Raw genomic sequence first — 15,804 nt, 5'->3', positions numbered from 1 at the left:
TGATGCTACTGACTTTAGGGTCTGGTTGACCAATGACAAGGGAGTGTTTACCTTGAAGAGACTTATAATGCTTTGAGGGATGTGAAGCCAAATGTTGGTTGGAGTCAGTTGTGGGTTTAGCCATAACATCCCTAGACACAGTTTTATTTCTTGGGTGCCTATACATAGGGCCTTGAAGACTAGGAGAAAGTTGTATGGATGGAGGTTGAATGTAAGTGTTACTTGCTCTTTGTGTAGTTGTGATGAAGAGAATGATGTGCATCTTTTTATCCCATGCAGCTTTTCTAAGTTTCTTTGGAGGGGTCTTCTTAGCCACCTCGCCTTACATCAGGCTCCTTGCCACTCTTGGGATGCTATTGTAAGTTGGCGCCTTAGGCTTTTCAGTGAGAATGAAAAGGTTGCTATCTTGGGTAAGCTTACTTTTAATGCTTTCTTATATCATATTTGGTGTGAGAGGAATAGGAGGGTGTTCGATGGGACTTCTGAACCCGCTGAGGAGATCTTGAGGAGGTTCAGTTAAAGTTATCTGTGCTGAAGTGTGACTCAAATCCTAGTCCTAGATTGGCTTTGCTTGCTGCTCACTAGAATCTGAATTTGTTAGTAGGCATGCCGTGATTATTCATTGTGTTTGGAAAATACTTAAGGTGTGGGTCATTATGATCAACACAGATGGCTTTCAGTGAAAACGAGGTTGGGTTTGGGTGTGTTTTGAGGAACAGTACTGGTTTTGTTATTGTTGTTGTTGCTGGTGGGACTAAACCAATTAGTGTTTTGCATCATGAGCTCCAACAGATTGATGCTGGGTTGTAGTGGGCTTCTACTTATGGGCACAAAAGGGTGGTTATGACTATTGATTCTAAATTGGCTTCTGAGATGGTGGGGAAGCTTGGTGTTGTTCCACCTTGGGGATCCTTAACTATCTGGCGTAGGATTAAAGAGAAATAGAATGATTTTGATGTCATCTCCATTGAGCATGTTTATAGAGAGACAAATATGCTGGCTGATCTTTTGTCCAAAGCAAGGAGTGTGGAGAGCATGGAGATTATGTGTGCTACTGACTTGGGAGCTGATATGCAGCAGGTGGCCTTGGAGGACAGTCAGGGGGTCATTAGAAACCGCTTGTAGTAATAGGCTGCTGATTTTTCTTTTTGCCTTGGTTAGCTTATGGTTGTAATCTATTTGTGGGATCATATGTTTTTGGTGGCCAATATGCGGACAACCGTTTTTCTTATATGGACAACTATCATATGTGGACAACGCAAAAAAATTAAATTTTTATATGGACATCAGTTTCTAAGGGGACAACTCTCTATTATTTTCACTCAAGTCCTCTTAGAATCAGATGTATTATTTGATGACCTCCCTCTTTCTCCATAAATCCTAGGTTAGTTAGTCTTCATCTCTTCTATTACTTGTTCTTCATCATCACCCAAATTTCTAGAGAGAGAAATTCCTTGGAGAAGCAATATTGGTGGTTATAGCATCAAACAAAGGCAAGGGAGTTGTTGTAGAATCTTCCCAAAGATAAAGGTTAGAACCCTAAAACTCTAAAACCAACCATGAAGAAGAAGATGGTACTGATGGGAGAGAAAATCAGAGAAGATGTGGAAGACGAAGATGGATTTGTTGGTTCCGACTCTTAAAACGATGGTGAAGAGGAAGATGAATCTGGTAATTGGGGTTGTGCAAATATATGGCATAACAGAACATTACTTGCGACGAAAATCTGGCATAATCAGAAAATTTGCTAGATTTTCGTCGCAACTTAGCTTCTGTTATGCCATATTTTCGCAGAAAATCTGCGAAAATATGGCATAACAGAAGCTAAGTTGCTACGAAAATCTGGAAAATTGTCCGATTTTGCCAGATTTTCGTGCAAGTTATGTTCTGTTTTACCTCATTAATTTCATTAATGCCTATTATAGAAACGTCCGGAAAAACTTCTTCAGGTGCAGATTGAGGGATTTTGTCTTCTTCATCGATCTAGGGTTTGATAAAAAAAAATGGTAGAAACTACAATTTACTTTTAGTAGAAGTGAAGAAAGAAGAATAAGACTAAGAAGAGATTTTGTCTTCTTCATCCATCTAGGGTTTGATAAAAAAAATGGTAGAAACTACAGTTTACTTTTAGTAGAAGTGAAGAAAGAAGAATAAGAGTAAGAAGAAGGAAGAAGATGAAGAAGAAGACGGTTTAGGTTTTCAATCTTTAACTATTATTTTTGTTAGTAGTCCACAAGTTACTAATTATTAGTATTTAAGACTTTATGGAGTTGTCCTCTTATTAAATCAAAGTCAACTAAGTCAAGTATAGTTGACTCGCATCGGGCCCGAAAATAGTTGTCCATATAAGAAAAACGGTTGTCCGCGTATTGGCTACCATGTTTTTAATAGGGTGTCGTTGGGACCTTATGGGTGTTGTAGCGGCATGTGGCTAGTTTTTCTCTATTGGTTCTGTTAGTTCCTTTGTGAGGGTTTAAGCTCCCTTAAGCTTGTTGATTTATGCAAAAAAAAAAAAAATGAGAGCAGTGGAATAACAAAAAGTTACTTGCCCGTGACCTCAAATTGAGTGATTTAATGAAGAATAAGCAACTGACGTGAATGCACAAAGATGGGATAAAAATATTTACTTTCGTTTAAACGGTTGAGTTCGTCTATTTTTTAGCATCTATGCATTTTGCCAAGGAGTGAGACAGAGGGGGACTCGTGCTAAGCCAAATATTGTTAGCCTTGACCAGTCAAGAAGTCATCTGATTCGAGTTAGCTCTTCAACCTTGAGCTTTGTCATGATTAAAAGTCAGTAGAAGGGTGGATCTGAGTCAGCTCTGCAACCTTAGCCTTGAAATGAAAAGTCTGCAAAAGTATGTCAGTTACGCGGAAGACCAGATAGCGTCGAATATCCTCCTGCCTTATCTTAAGACACGATCATTTCCGTTATGATTAGAAAAATTTTATAATTAACGGTCCTGCGATAGACCTCCTTTAAGCCGATGGTTCACTACCGCTATGCAAACCTATATAAATGGCACATGTTTGTCTCGAAAGGGAATCTGGTCTTTACCATTCTATTATTGACTTACAACCTGCAACACTGAACTGACTTGAGTGTCGGAGTGTCTTGCATGTAACCCTCATATCTTTATCGTCGCCACTGAGGAATGGTAACTCGAACACAACCAAATCAATTTCTCCTTTACCCTAATTGATCAAACATGTAGAGAGAGGAAATACTTTTTGCTCAATAGTCATACTCTTCTCCTCCCTTTGTTGTCCTAATTGATTAATTTCAAGAGTTCAAGGCAATTTCTTCATCTTCTATAAATTGGCTTGCACTTATGATACTCTTATTGGAATTTCGGGATCATTTAATGTTGATTGATGAAGCACGAATGCAACTTGATACTTGGAATCATGCAATGCGAGGCGAGAAAGCTGATAAAAGTGGGTAAGTCCTGCCATTATGTGAGGCCCTCTCTTAGAGGCCAGGCGAGAAAGTTGTCGCCTCGCCCTCACGCGTCACGCCTAATACAACATAGTGAGGTCTCATTTGGTTCAGCTTAGAAAAAGCTAAAACTAGCTACTAATTTATTTTCAGTGCTTATTAAAAATGATGTGCCTTTGGTTAAAAAAAAGTTACAGTTTGTTTGAGCAGCAAAAGCCCTTTTTCATTGAAAAGCAGAATCCAGATTCTCGCGGCTTTTGCTTATTGCGTTTCCAGAAAGCTAATTCAGGGACACATGGGTCATTTCGCGAAAAGAAAAACCATCATTTCCCGGACAACTAGGGTAGAGAGAGAATTTATTTTTCTTCGTCATGCTAGGTTTGGGAAAGAAAGCTATTGATCATCATAACATACTTGTTCTGGAAGTTCGATCTCTAGCTAAATAACGTCTTGATCTTCATAATCACACAGAAGACATCAACTCGGATTTTTGTATATTTGTAGGTTGGTAAGTTCATGATCTCTTTTAGGTTTTCATTTGATGTTCTTAGTTCCATTTAATTTCTTGGTTCTAGGTTATTTTTTTCAAAGTTTTTTTGGTCTTTCTATCACGTTGAAAGCCAAAATCAATAGATCTTTTGAAATTCTTTCTTGTTTTGGTAAAAATCAGAAATTACCCCGATTTGGAATTGAATTTTAGAAATTTTTCGTTTTTGGATTAAAAGTAAGGTATTTAGGTATTAGTTGTTTTCTTCTTTTCTGGGGTTTGAGTGGATCTTCATGGGTTTTTTGAACTCAAACCCACGTCCCCAATTATTGATATGTAATCTAAGAGATCTTTTGATTTTTGAGGAATGAGATTGTTTTGAATGATTCTTCATTATTGTTTGTTAATTTGGTGCTCAATTTGTGAATAAAAGTTTGTAGGGAATCTTGTAAATCAAACTTTCGACTTTTCGATTTTTTTCCACAATTGAAATTTGATAAAACAACAAGGAGTGCAGTAATATATATGATTGATAGACTATTTTGCAAGATACCATTGTGTTTTAGGGAATCAAACTTTCGAGTTATTGATTATTTGCTCAATTTAAATTTGATAAAACACCAATATAGCAAGGATTTTAGCTTATTCTTATCAATAGTCATCTTGTAGCTATTGAAGCTGTAAAAGCACTTTTATTAAGTTATGCCAAACAACTAATAGCTTATTATAGGCATTTTTGCTTAAGAGCTGAAACAAAAAGCTTTTGAAATAAGCTATATGCGTACCCAAATGAGCCCCGAGTCAGGTTGGAACTATGAGACAAAACACACACCACTCACTCTAACATTGAGATAACAAAATATTTTTAGTTCAGGACTTGTTTGGAACGTATTGTTTTCCGTGACAGTTTATGTGTATACTACACCCTTACGATATATTCAATGTAATGATATAATGGAAAAATATAGATATGTATTCCACTTTAAACAAACCATAAAATTGGAATGGGTGGTGATTTCTGGATCATATTGCTGCTTTATTTTCCTCGGATTCCTGGGATTTTCTGCCCGTGGTTTCGAAAGAGAAGGGGGTTTAAAATCACGAACGGAGGAAGAAAAGATAAAAGTCTGAAATTTCTTTTTTAGGCTGTTTAGTTTTATATATAATTGTTGTTGCAGGGATGAAGATCACGGCTCTTCTGGTACTCAAGTGCAACAATGGGGGAGATTCTGGACCAGATCCTATCATCCTAGCGAATGCATCAGATGTGAGCCAATTTGGCTACTTTCAGAGGACTGGTGTCAAGGAATTCATTACCTTCTTCGGACGCACCGTTGCTAAACGAACTCCCCCCTCCCAACGCCAATCCATCGAACACGAAGGTCCCCTTTTCTTCAATCCTTCTTTAGGGTTTCCAATTATGATTTCTTGGTGTTTTTTCAATATTGATTACATTAGTTGATCTTTGTAAGATTTAATCTTATATAGACATTATAAAGTTTAATTACAAGATACCCAATAACTAAAATTCTTTACAATTAGATGCAATTCTTTCCAGTGATTCACTTGATTGATGGAATTATCAGGCCGAAAAGCTAATGACTTTTTTCCCATTTAAGTAATGTTTGCTTGTTTGCAGAATACAAGGTGCATTCTTACAACAGAAATGGTCTCTGTGCTGTTGGCTTTATGGACGACCATTACCCCATTCGAAGTGCATTCTCTCTTCTCAACAAGGTACATACTTATATTTGTAACATGTACCTTTCCTGGAAAAATTGACCATTTTTTATGGTCTCATGATTATTGTTGAAGTATCAACTTAAATCTCCATAGTGTTACTGCCCCAGTTGTAGATCACATTATTACAAAGATCTGAATGAGTGTGGGCCGCATTTCTTCTTTCACTTGCTTTCAAGTAGCTACCTCTAAAGTATCCCAACAGCGTTTTGTTGCTTGCATTTTATGATGTCATGAAATGAAATTGCCTATGCAGGTATTAGATGAATATCAAAAAGCTTTTGGGGAATCTTGGAGGACTATACAGGCGGATCCAACTCAACCGTGGCCCTATTTAAATGAAGCTTTAACCAAATTTCAGGTATTTGTCCGCCATTTTCTGTCTATGCAAGCAAAAGTAATGAACCCAATATCAAATATATTATTTTTTCTGTTTGCTTCTTAAAGTTTATTAATTTATTATGTTTTCAAATTTATCATAGTGAAAGTTACTTCTTATTAGCTTTCAATCCTCACTAACCTTGGACTTGACCATTTTCTTCTTTATTTTTTTCTTTCAGGACCCTGCTGAGGCTGATAAGTTGTTAAAAATTCAGAGGGAATTAGATGAAACTAAAATTATCCTTGTAAGTGTCGAGCTCTACATTGCATCTTCGAAACAATCCTGAATCTGGTGGTTTTATCGTCAACCATCTATTTTCTACCTAATTTAATATTGTATATATGTTATTGATGCATTTTGTATGTATACTATTAAGTGAGTTTCAAGTGTAAAGTTGCCCGTTAGGATGAAAATCGGGTTAAAAGAGTACCGTCACTAGCATGATATTTCACTTACATTGCATCTTCGAAACAATCCTGAATCTGGTGGTTTTATCGTCAACCATCTATCTTCTACCTAATTAATATTATATATATATGTTATTGATGCATTTTGTATGTATACTATTAAGTGAGTTTCAAGTGTAAAGTTGCCCGTTAGGATGAAAATCGGGTTAAAAGAGTCCCGTAACTAGCATGATATTTCACTTACAATGAATCAATCACTGGTCTCTGTCAAAAACAAACTCTGATAGCTGAAGGGTTTAGGCCATTTCTTGCCTCTGCTCCAATTAAGTGGGTTTTTTAAGCATGATCAACCATCAAGTTTAGATGCATTCTTATCCTTGATTCTTGAACATCTCATTGTTACATGATTTTCGTAGGGTATACACCAACTAATTAAATTCTTATTGTTGTCTTAAAAAAATGAGCATTCTGAGTAATGCTTTACTACAGGACCTGTTTTCATGTCTGGGATTATCTCTGTGAAATGATTATTGTGAATATAGAATGAAAACCACCTTTATATTGTTAGGCTACTTATAGGAATAATAGTTCTGCAGCAAGCAAATATTGCAATTCCATTTGCCGTAGAAGGAAAAGCGCAGAATGATGATTTTTTTAATGTCAATGCCGGATTTATATAAGTTATTTTTGTTGCTTTGGAAATAAAACTAGTTGCAGCATGGCAGCAGTAAATTCCCTCATTATTCTCTTTTCTGGCAAACACAGCACAAGACCATTGACAGTGTGCTTGCAAGAGGCGAGAAGCTGGATAGCTTAGTTGAGAAGAGTTCAGATCTTAGTGCAGCATCTCAGGTGAAGTCAAAGCCATGTTACCATCATGCACAGTTTAATCTATACACAAGTACACGACTATCAATAATTAAAAAAAAAAAAAGTACACAACTATCAAAGTTAGTTCGGGTTTAGCATTCTTTTGTTTTTTTGGCTTGCTGAGGACAAATTAATGAGGCTGCACGTCAAAGCGCTCCTTGGTTTTGCAATTTTGCTATTTAAGCCTCTCTGTTAAACCTCGTAATGCCAATATCAGTAGGAAAAAGGTCGTTTATCAGGATGTTGTTTGTTCAATGTGATCCCTTGCTAAACTTTCCCCTCTCTCCACATGAAGTATTCGAGCCTGATATTAGTTTCCTAATATTTAAGCCCTCCCTTCTCCTCCACAAAATGAGGCTTGCACCTCGAATTGTACATGTCTTATTTATTACCTTCTCGGGGAGGCTAACCACCTTTTCTTGTGAGAAGGCCAACCACCTCAGTGTCTGAAGTACCCTAGTGAGCATGGGTAGTCAAATAATTGCGGCCTTGCGGGTACTTGATGTCGCATTATAAGCATGTGGTAGTGAAATAATTGCGGGGAGGCTAACCACCTTTTCTTGTGAGAAGGCCAACCACCTCAGTGTCCGAAGTACCCTAGTGAGCATGGGTAGTGAAATAATTGCGGCCTTGCGGGTACTTGATGTCGCATTATGAGCATGTGGTTTCCCTTTTATGTTAAAGAAAAATGTAAATCAGAATCTGTGGAAGCAGTGGTTTCATTTTAAGGTTCATTGCTAATCCTGAATGACATGGTTATGGATATTTGAAACAGATGTTTTACAAGCAAGCAAAGAAAACCAACCAGTGCTGTACGATATTGTAGGCTTCTGATGGGCTGATTCTCGGGAGAATACCTGTCTAATACTACTTACTCGCATTCTGGTGTTAAATGTTTTACTTGAAATAGATTTAAATGACTTTTGGTTGTGGTTGTAATATCCTTTTCTTGTCGTATGGGAAAGTTAAAAACTTGTGGATGCCATTTATATATAAACATGTATTATCTACGGTATCTGCGGTTAGGGTTGGCATTCTTATTAAGTATTCGTGTGAGACTTTCATGTATTTGTGTATTTGTTTTTATTCAAACTTTCACAAATAAACATGCTTCTTAAGAAAATGCGGGGCTGTCCCACTTTAGATGGAGGAAATTTTGGCAGGTGTGGTAATGGAAATACTTCCGTCATTTTGACAATTTCAATTCTTTCCCTTCAGAACTTCGCAGAATAACAAGATTCCGGGGAAAAGTCCCTTCAGAACTTCGCAGAATAATAAGACTTTGGGGAAAATGACTTTTCGGACAAAATTTATGTTCCGTTCTTTTTTGAATTTGATGATAAGAGTAGGAGAGAACAGGTTGCTTTTTGTGTGAATTTTGTTACCGCGGTACAAACTGCTGCTTTAGGTTTCAACCATAAATTATTTAGAGTGCAGATCCTGCTGCAGAATAACACAACCACTCTTTTCATGGTTTCATGAGCATTAGAGAAGTGGCTTCTTTTTGTTTCTTTCATAGGTAAGATGTTGAAGGCGAATAAGAAAGGAATCATGCTACTATAAATTACACAAGCTCTAAACACATTTAGTCACTGACAGTTCTAATTTCTAATAATAGGAGACATAGAAAGACGGCAAAATTAGTGAGTTTTGACTCCTGCCTCCACCCAATTTCGACTGACCCGACATTCACTCCAAAAGTTGTTCACCGCAGAGTCCATAAACGCAAAATAGCAAGACCACAGCAGCAGCAGTTTGATGCGCAGGCGAGCGTGAGTTGGTTCTAGGATTACTTGCATCCCCTGATGAAGTAGAAACGCAGAGCCAAACAAGAGATCAAAACTGATAGTCTTCTTCTAGTAATCTTGTTTGCCGGGGCAGTCTGATGCCTTGTGCCCAGCTCTTCCACAATTGAAACATGCCCCTCCAAAGCCACTGTTATGTGAGCAATATTCAGTCAGAAGGTCACAACTCTATTTAGTGAAAATTGATGAATATATAAAATACAATCAAGTTGAACTGGTTAAGAGATCCCATGGTAGCCTCCAACTAATCTCGAAAGATGAAACCAGGGCTCCCTATCGAATCCAGATTTTACTAGGAAGTATGGACAGAGCTATGGTAAATCAAGCTAGGAATACCTGTCCCTGCCGCCTCTGAAAGATGAGGATCGACTGGGTTTCCTACCACCAATTAGCCAATCATCTCCACTGCTTCTTGAGTTCCTAGACCAATTGTTCTCCGTCCTGAAACTTCGCCCACCCCGTCTGTATCCATCCTCATCATCAGAAGATCGTCCTCCCCGAGAACTTCTGAACCCTCCTGGGCCTCCTCGGTCCCGAGAGCTTCCTCTGCCACCTCGTTCACGGTTGGAGAACCTACCATAGTTGTCACTCGAAGGACCATCATCTTGCAAGGTCGGTAACTGCAAAAGATTGTTCACAAAGATAAAATTGCTCAGATACCTCTAGCTCTCTAAGTAGCTTACACTGAAAATTCGCTCTATAAATACTTATAAAACTTTGTTAGCACACTTGGCACATTAAAGATACTCCACCAATTTTATCTAAAGCAGAAAGAAAACAACGGGACATGCAAACAAACCTTAGTAATCTTGGATACGGTGTTTCCAGGGGGTATCTCCTTGCTTAATAGTTCTTTAGCTATCTCCTCCGGCAAATCAAAAACTGCACCCTGAACCTGGAATACGACAACCCTTATTATTCGCGCTAGGAAAAATTCATTGAAAAGAGTACTATTCGCCAAAAAATCATTGTGATTCTGTCATACACACCCTTTCATCTGCAATTAAGAAAATTTTTCCAACTTCATCAGCAGCAGCAGTACAAACATCAGAGAGGAAACCCGTGACTGATCTGGCAGAGAAATATCCCCTTGAAGAAACTGAATCTCGAGTTAATTGTAATGTTACCAGTCCCTGCATGGAAATGACAGTGGACAATCAGTAATCTGTCTTTTATCATACGAAAACTGAAAACAGAGTTTAAGCAAGCAGATGGAAAATGAAAAAAAGGTGCACAATCAACTGAGATCCAAGTTTTAGATAATGATCCCCACGAACAGATCAAGACGGTGATAAAAATGTCTCAAAGTTAAAACCCCAGCCTGGATAAGGCTGCAAACAGCTTACATTTCTAATATTCGATGCACGTTTTAGTTTCCATTAAGATGATTGAACTTTAAAAAATGCACATAAAGACATGGTTCAAGCAAGGCCATGTTAAGAAATAAAATATGAAGTCTACCTGCTCATGAGTGATAAGAGAACGGGAGGAAGGGGGTTGAGAGAAACCACTCAAATGAGCCAACGCAGCAGCAAGAGCAGATGTTCCCTTTTCTTCTATCATCTTTTGTGCAGTTGGAGTAAAGAACTCTATTGATTCTGGATGAACCCCATTTAAGGTAGCAACTACTTGCTCAGCTGAAGATTCCAATACATCTTCAACAGTAGGCGGGCTGATAAACTCGAAATGACATCCCACGTCACGCTCAAGAGATCTTACAGTTCTTCTCTGACTACTAGTGAACATAAGAATGGCATTTCCTTCTTTGCCTGCACGACCTGTGCGACCAGAACGATGCACAAATGTCTCCGGATCATTGGGTAATTCATAGTGAATAACCTGCAACGTGTAGAAAGAGGGTTGTGAGAAGATCATTTTTCACAAATTGTTTGTATTTAGGGTTCATCCATTTGTTTTTAATGTACGTATTAATATATTGCGGAAAGATAATATGTACAACCTCCGCCAGGTGACTCAAGACAGAGAATACCATGTGTAAGCAACAAAGAGACAACAGTTACAAGGTGTTTGAGAGACTACCCTCTTCCAGGCTTATATTCTCAAGCAAAAAAAAAGACTTACAAGATCAACGTTAGGAATGTCAAGTCCACGAGCTGCAACATCTGTAGCAACGAGCACAGTGAACTTTCCTTGACGAAAACCATTCAATGTTCTTTCTCGTTGATGTTGAGATATATCACCATGCAGAGCCTCTGATGTGATACTACTGGTTAAAGCCAATGACACCTCGTCAGCATCTCGCTTTGTCTGTGTAAAAACAATGGTCTTCCCGCCCTTCGCGTAAACCTGAAATGGTAACAGGAGTTATTGTTGGAAGATGCCGCTTAAGCATATGCCAAAGCTTATTTCGCAGGCAATCAGTCAATGTTAACTGAAGTACTAACGGAATAAATACACCATCCTGTGGTCCATTAACTGGATGAGACAACAATTTGTGTGAATTGAGATATTTATACACAAAAAAACGTTAAGCTTATATGACGGGACATCTTATGCAAATTGAGGGAACTTATGATCGATATTTACTCATGGGAATTAACTAGGGCTTTTCTTTATTAGAAGCTCACACAAAGAACTCTTTTTACACCTGCTCGTGTCAGTCCTTTTTTCGATCTAATCTAAGAATAAGATAGGAAGTTAGACATCTACTAATATACCCTCTTAAAGCTAGCAAAAGAGATAGTATTTACTAATCAAATACTAAAAAAAAAATAAACTTAGTAGATTAATCACTTCAGAAATTCATAAACACAAATAAGATAATCATTTTTCCTAAATCAAATATAATATACTTTCTGGAATGGAAGAGGATCAAAATCAATTTACAAAAGGTCATCCATGGGATACCGTAATAAGATCGCTGAGAATGGTGCGCTTCGATGTTGAAGTTGTTGGGATTGCATACAGTTTAATCCCCTCCGCCAACTTTTCATCTTCATTACCAACCTATAGGACAAAAAAGAGATGAATTAAATTCAACAAATATCACGGATAGTTCAACTGAAGGACTCCCAAAACTGTCCAAAACTTTAGAACACCCTAAGCCTTCGTATGAACATTCAGTTTTCGAGACTATGTATCTCCATATCCACTACTTATTTTCCTCATAGATGAAATTCCTTCTACATGATTATATGTCTAGGGTATCCATGTGCACATGCTCGATGAAAACTTACATTTTCAACTCCATTTCAGCATATCAGATGATAACCAAGAAAGACATAGTAAAACACTCAATCACTGAAGATACAGCAGACGGTCACCAAAAACATAGAAAAACTATAATACGCGCAAAACGGCCAAGTTCAAATGCAGACTTGAAATATAACAAATAACAAAACTATGTAAATGCAAAAGTAACGCAGAATGAAAATTACCAAATCAATTGTCAAAGGATTGTCCAAGTACTTCCTTGACAACTTCTTGACCCAAGTAGGCATTGTTGCAGAAAAAAGCATACTTTGTCGCTTAGGTGGAAGGTTCTCTAAAATTACTTCTACATCCTCCTCAAAACCAACAGCAAGCATTTGATCAGCTTCATCAAGGACCAAGTACTCAACTTCACCCAACTTGAGGCTGTTACTCTTAACCAAATCAATAATACGACCCGGAGTTCCTACCACTACATCGACTCCACGGGCGAGTGCATTTTGTTGAATATGATAAGATACTCCTCCGTAAACACAAACAGTATTCAAGTAAGGTGCTGACTCTTGAATTTCTTTATCCACTTGCTTTGCTAACTCCCTAGTGGGTGCTAGAACTAGAAATCTAGGAAGTCGACCCGAACGCCTTCAAACGAAAAAAGAACCAATCTTGACTTGTTCAGTTTGACAAAAAGAAAGACACTTGTATATATATGCATAAAAATGAAGATGGGTACCTTGAAATAGCTCTTCCTTCTTCATCAACAGTAAGGCGCTTAATAATTGGGATTCCAAATGCCAATGTTTTCCCTGTCCCTGTCTTTGCTCTAGCAATTATGTCTCTACCTTCCAAAGCTGGAATTAACACAGCTCTCTAGAGAAAACCCAAGAAGACAAAATAAGCAAGAGAGACATATGAAATTCAGAAATGAAGATAAGATACATAATTAATAGATAAAGAAAGAGTTTTTTACTTGAATGGGGAAAAGATGGGTAATCCCTCGTTTTTCAAGAGACTCAACGAGAGGTGGAGGCAAATCTAAACTGGCGATGGCGAGGTCGTTAGGGTCGGCAGGTTCACCTTGTTCATCACCGGAATCATCAAAGAGGTCTTCTTGGTCGTCGGAGAAACCACCGAGACTTTTGAAAGCTTCTTTAGTCAAGACAGAGTTTGGAGTGGCAATAGCACAAGGAGGGAGAAACAAGGGACTAGTGCTAGTAGCTGACCTGAAACTTGTTGTGAAGACGAGTTTAACTGGGGACTTTAAAAATGAAGTTCCCAAGTGGAATTGCTTACTGGATGATGATGATGATGATGATGATGAAGATAAGGGTAGAGAGAGGGAAGATGAGGGAGCTCCTCCTTTAGTCAAAATGTGAAACTGATATAGAGAAGAAACGCCTAAAATGGAAGCCATTAGAAGAGGTGAAGGAGAAAAAGATAGCTTCTTTTTCTCACTCTTCTGAAGAAGAAGAAGGAGGAGGAGAAGGAAATGAGATGATAAGGCGCAGACCTAATGTTTATGGCCTTACAAAGTTCCACCGTTTCCTGCTTCGCCCCATTTCCTATATATTTGCAAAATATCCCAACACGGGCATCCCACACGATGTCACTTTGAGCAACCCAAAATACCCTCACACTTACGAGAGCAAGTTCAGAGGGACACGTCAGAAATAACAAAAAAGAGAGGGGTCGGAGGAAGATGGAACAAAACCTTCAGCTTGTAAGCCAGAGGAAAATTTGGCTAACCATCGACAAGATGCATGTTTCATACCATAAAGGGATTTGTTCAAGCGATAAACACGATTATCACCACTTTTAATGAAACTGGGCGAGATGGTCATATAGACCTCCTCGTCTAAGTTGCCCTGTAGGAAAGTGTTATTCACGTCTAACTGAAGCAGGGGTCATCTCGTAATGGAAGCAAGAGACGATGAGACATGTACAGTGACCATTTTGGCTATAGGGGCAAATGTGTCATGATAGTCAACACTTTCTATTTGAGTAAAACCTTTTGCAACAAGGTGTGCTTTATGACGTTCGATAGAACCGTCAGAATGATATTTGATTTCGTAAACTCATTTACAACCAATGGGTCTCTTGCTAGGAGGTAAGAGAGTTAGAGTTAAAGTATTATTGACCTCGAGTGCGGAGATTTCTTTAGACATGGCGTCATGCCATATAGCAAGCGGAAGCGGTTTTGTAAGAATTAAGTTCATCCTTCGTGATGACGAAGGTGAGGAAGGTCCGGTGAGGTCGACTGAAATTCTCAAAAGTGATATAATAAACTAATGGGTAGGGAGCCCGTGAATGACGAGACTCAGAATTTGCAAGGATGTAATCAGCCAAGTAACTCGGGGGGTGTCGGTCCCTAACAGGACGAGAAAGGAGTTGCTTGGGAAAAAGCGAGTCGTCAGTCTCTTGGAAGGATCGTCAGACTGTTGGCAAGAAGAAGTAGAAGAATGAAAATCAGGATCATCACCTAGATTATCCACCTGCTCAGAAGAGGTGGGAGAGTCTGTTGAAACTGATGTAGTAGAGGAAGGTAGATTTAGGGCTTCACTTCTGGAAGGGGGTGTGTCAGGGGTACCCGCAAGAAAAAGTGGAGAAAGCACGACTGGGTTAGGTGAAGCGAAATTCGAAGAGGGGTATTCAATGTGATCATCCACAATACGAAGATTGAAGGGAGTGTAAGTCTGGGATTCAAAAGAATCGAGAGAGACTGCGGAAAAGGGGAAGTTGTCCTCAAAGAAGCGCGCATTTCGTGATTCATAGAGAGTCTTGCTCTCGAGATCATAAACGGTGTATCCCTTTTTGCCGACAGGGTAGCCAACAAATATGCTCGGGTTTGCTCGTTGGTCAAATTTGTTCGTAGCATGAACTTTGTGGGCAAAGCATAGGCCACCAAAGACTCAGAGAATTTGATAATCCGGCAAGGCCCCGTGTAAGAGCTCATGAGGAGACTTATTGGAAAGAAGTGGGATAGGCATCTTGTTAATAAGATACTAAGTTGTTTGGAGATATTCATCCCAAAAGGAAATTGGGAGATTAGATTGGAAACGCAAGGCGCGAGCGACATCGAGTAAGTGACGATGGTTCCGCTCGACCACACCATTTTGTTCAGGAGTGTAGACACAACTGCGTTGATGAACAATTCCATTTGATTGGAACCGAGATTGCAGATCCTTTGTGAGAAATTCAGTCCTTTATCAGAACCAAATGTCTAAATAAGGCACGTGCTAGAAAGAACTGAAGGATATAATGCCTAAGTCTGAAGGAATGGTATCCTTCCGAAGGAGTGTCCTTCGACCAAGGTTGCAATGCGTACAATTTGGCGAATAGGATCTTAATGACCTTACTCGGAAGATCATTAGTCCGGTCCAATTAGGGGTCGTAATGCTTAGCTAGAAGCCAACTACGATCGTCGAATCAAGAGTTGATTCGCGGCTAACATAGACCGGATCCTACAAGGGTTACACATCAGAGTAATGATTTCAACGGAGAGA

At 38.7% G+C, this 15,804-nt stretch overlaps 2 protein-coding genes across 3 annotated transcripts; one reads left to right on the top strand and one right to left on the bottom strand.

The window, feature by feature from the left end:
* Positions 1-3,609: 3,609 nt before the first annotated feature.
* On the top strand, positions 3,610-8,448 carry LOC147537324 (VAMP-like protein YKT61). 2 transcript variants are annotated; one of them, XM_086639187.1, is made up of 7 exons: positions 3,610-3,947; positions 5,105-5,308; positions 5,566-5,663; positions 5,923-6,027; positions 6,227-6,292; positions 7,221-7,307; positions 8,101-8,448. In XM_086639187.1, exons 2-7 carry the CDS (start codon positions 5,107-5,109, stop codon positions 8,149-8,151), a joined length of 609 nt encoding a protein of 202 aa, XP_086495313.1. In that variant the 5' UTR covers positions 3,610-3,947; positions 5,105-5,106; the 3' UTR covers positions 8,152-8,448. The 2 variants fall into 2 exon arrangements, with proteins under 2 accessions (XP_086495313.1, XP_086495314.1); XM_086639188.1 differs by having other exon boundaries at positions 3,733-3,943.
* A 415-nt stretch (positions 8,449-8,863) lies between these two features.
* On the bottom strand, positions 8,864-13,841 carry EMB1138 (DEAD box RNA helicase (RH3)). The gene is made up of 10 exons (XM_086639186.1): positions 13,272-13,841; positions 13,035-13,171; positions 12,529-12,943; positions 11,999-12,097; positions 11,213-11,437; positions 10,592-10,969; positions 10,120-10,263; positions 9,930-10,025; positions 9,467-9,750; positions 8,864-9,260 (listed from the first exon to the last, which is right to left on the bottom strand). Exons 1-10 carry the CDS (start codon positions 13,713-13,715, stop codon positions 9,182-9,184), a joined length of 2,301 nt encoding a protein of 766 aa, XP_086495312.1. The 5' UTR covers positions 13,716-13,841; the 3' UTR covers positions 8,864-9,181.
* Positions 13,842-15,804: the final 1,963 nt, after the last annotated feature.

Source organism: Eschscholzia californica, unplaced genomic scaffold, assembly GCF_041429995.1.
Source record: "Eschscholzia californica isolate CP2 unplaced genomic scaffold, dmEscCali1.0.p SCAF_5, whole genome shotgun sequence".
Taxonomy (NCBI): domain Eukaryota; kingdom Viridiplantae; phylum Streptophyta; class Magnoliopsida; order Ranunculales; family Papaveraceae; genus Eschscholzia; species Eschscholzia californica.
Note: the sequence above shows the minus strand (reverse complement) of the source record. Positions and strands in the feature narration are given on the sequence as shown.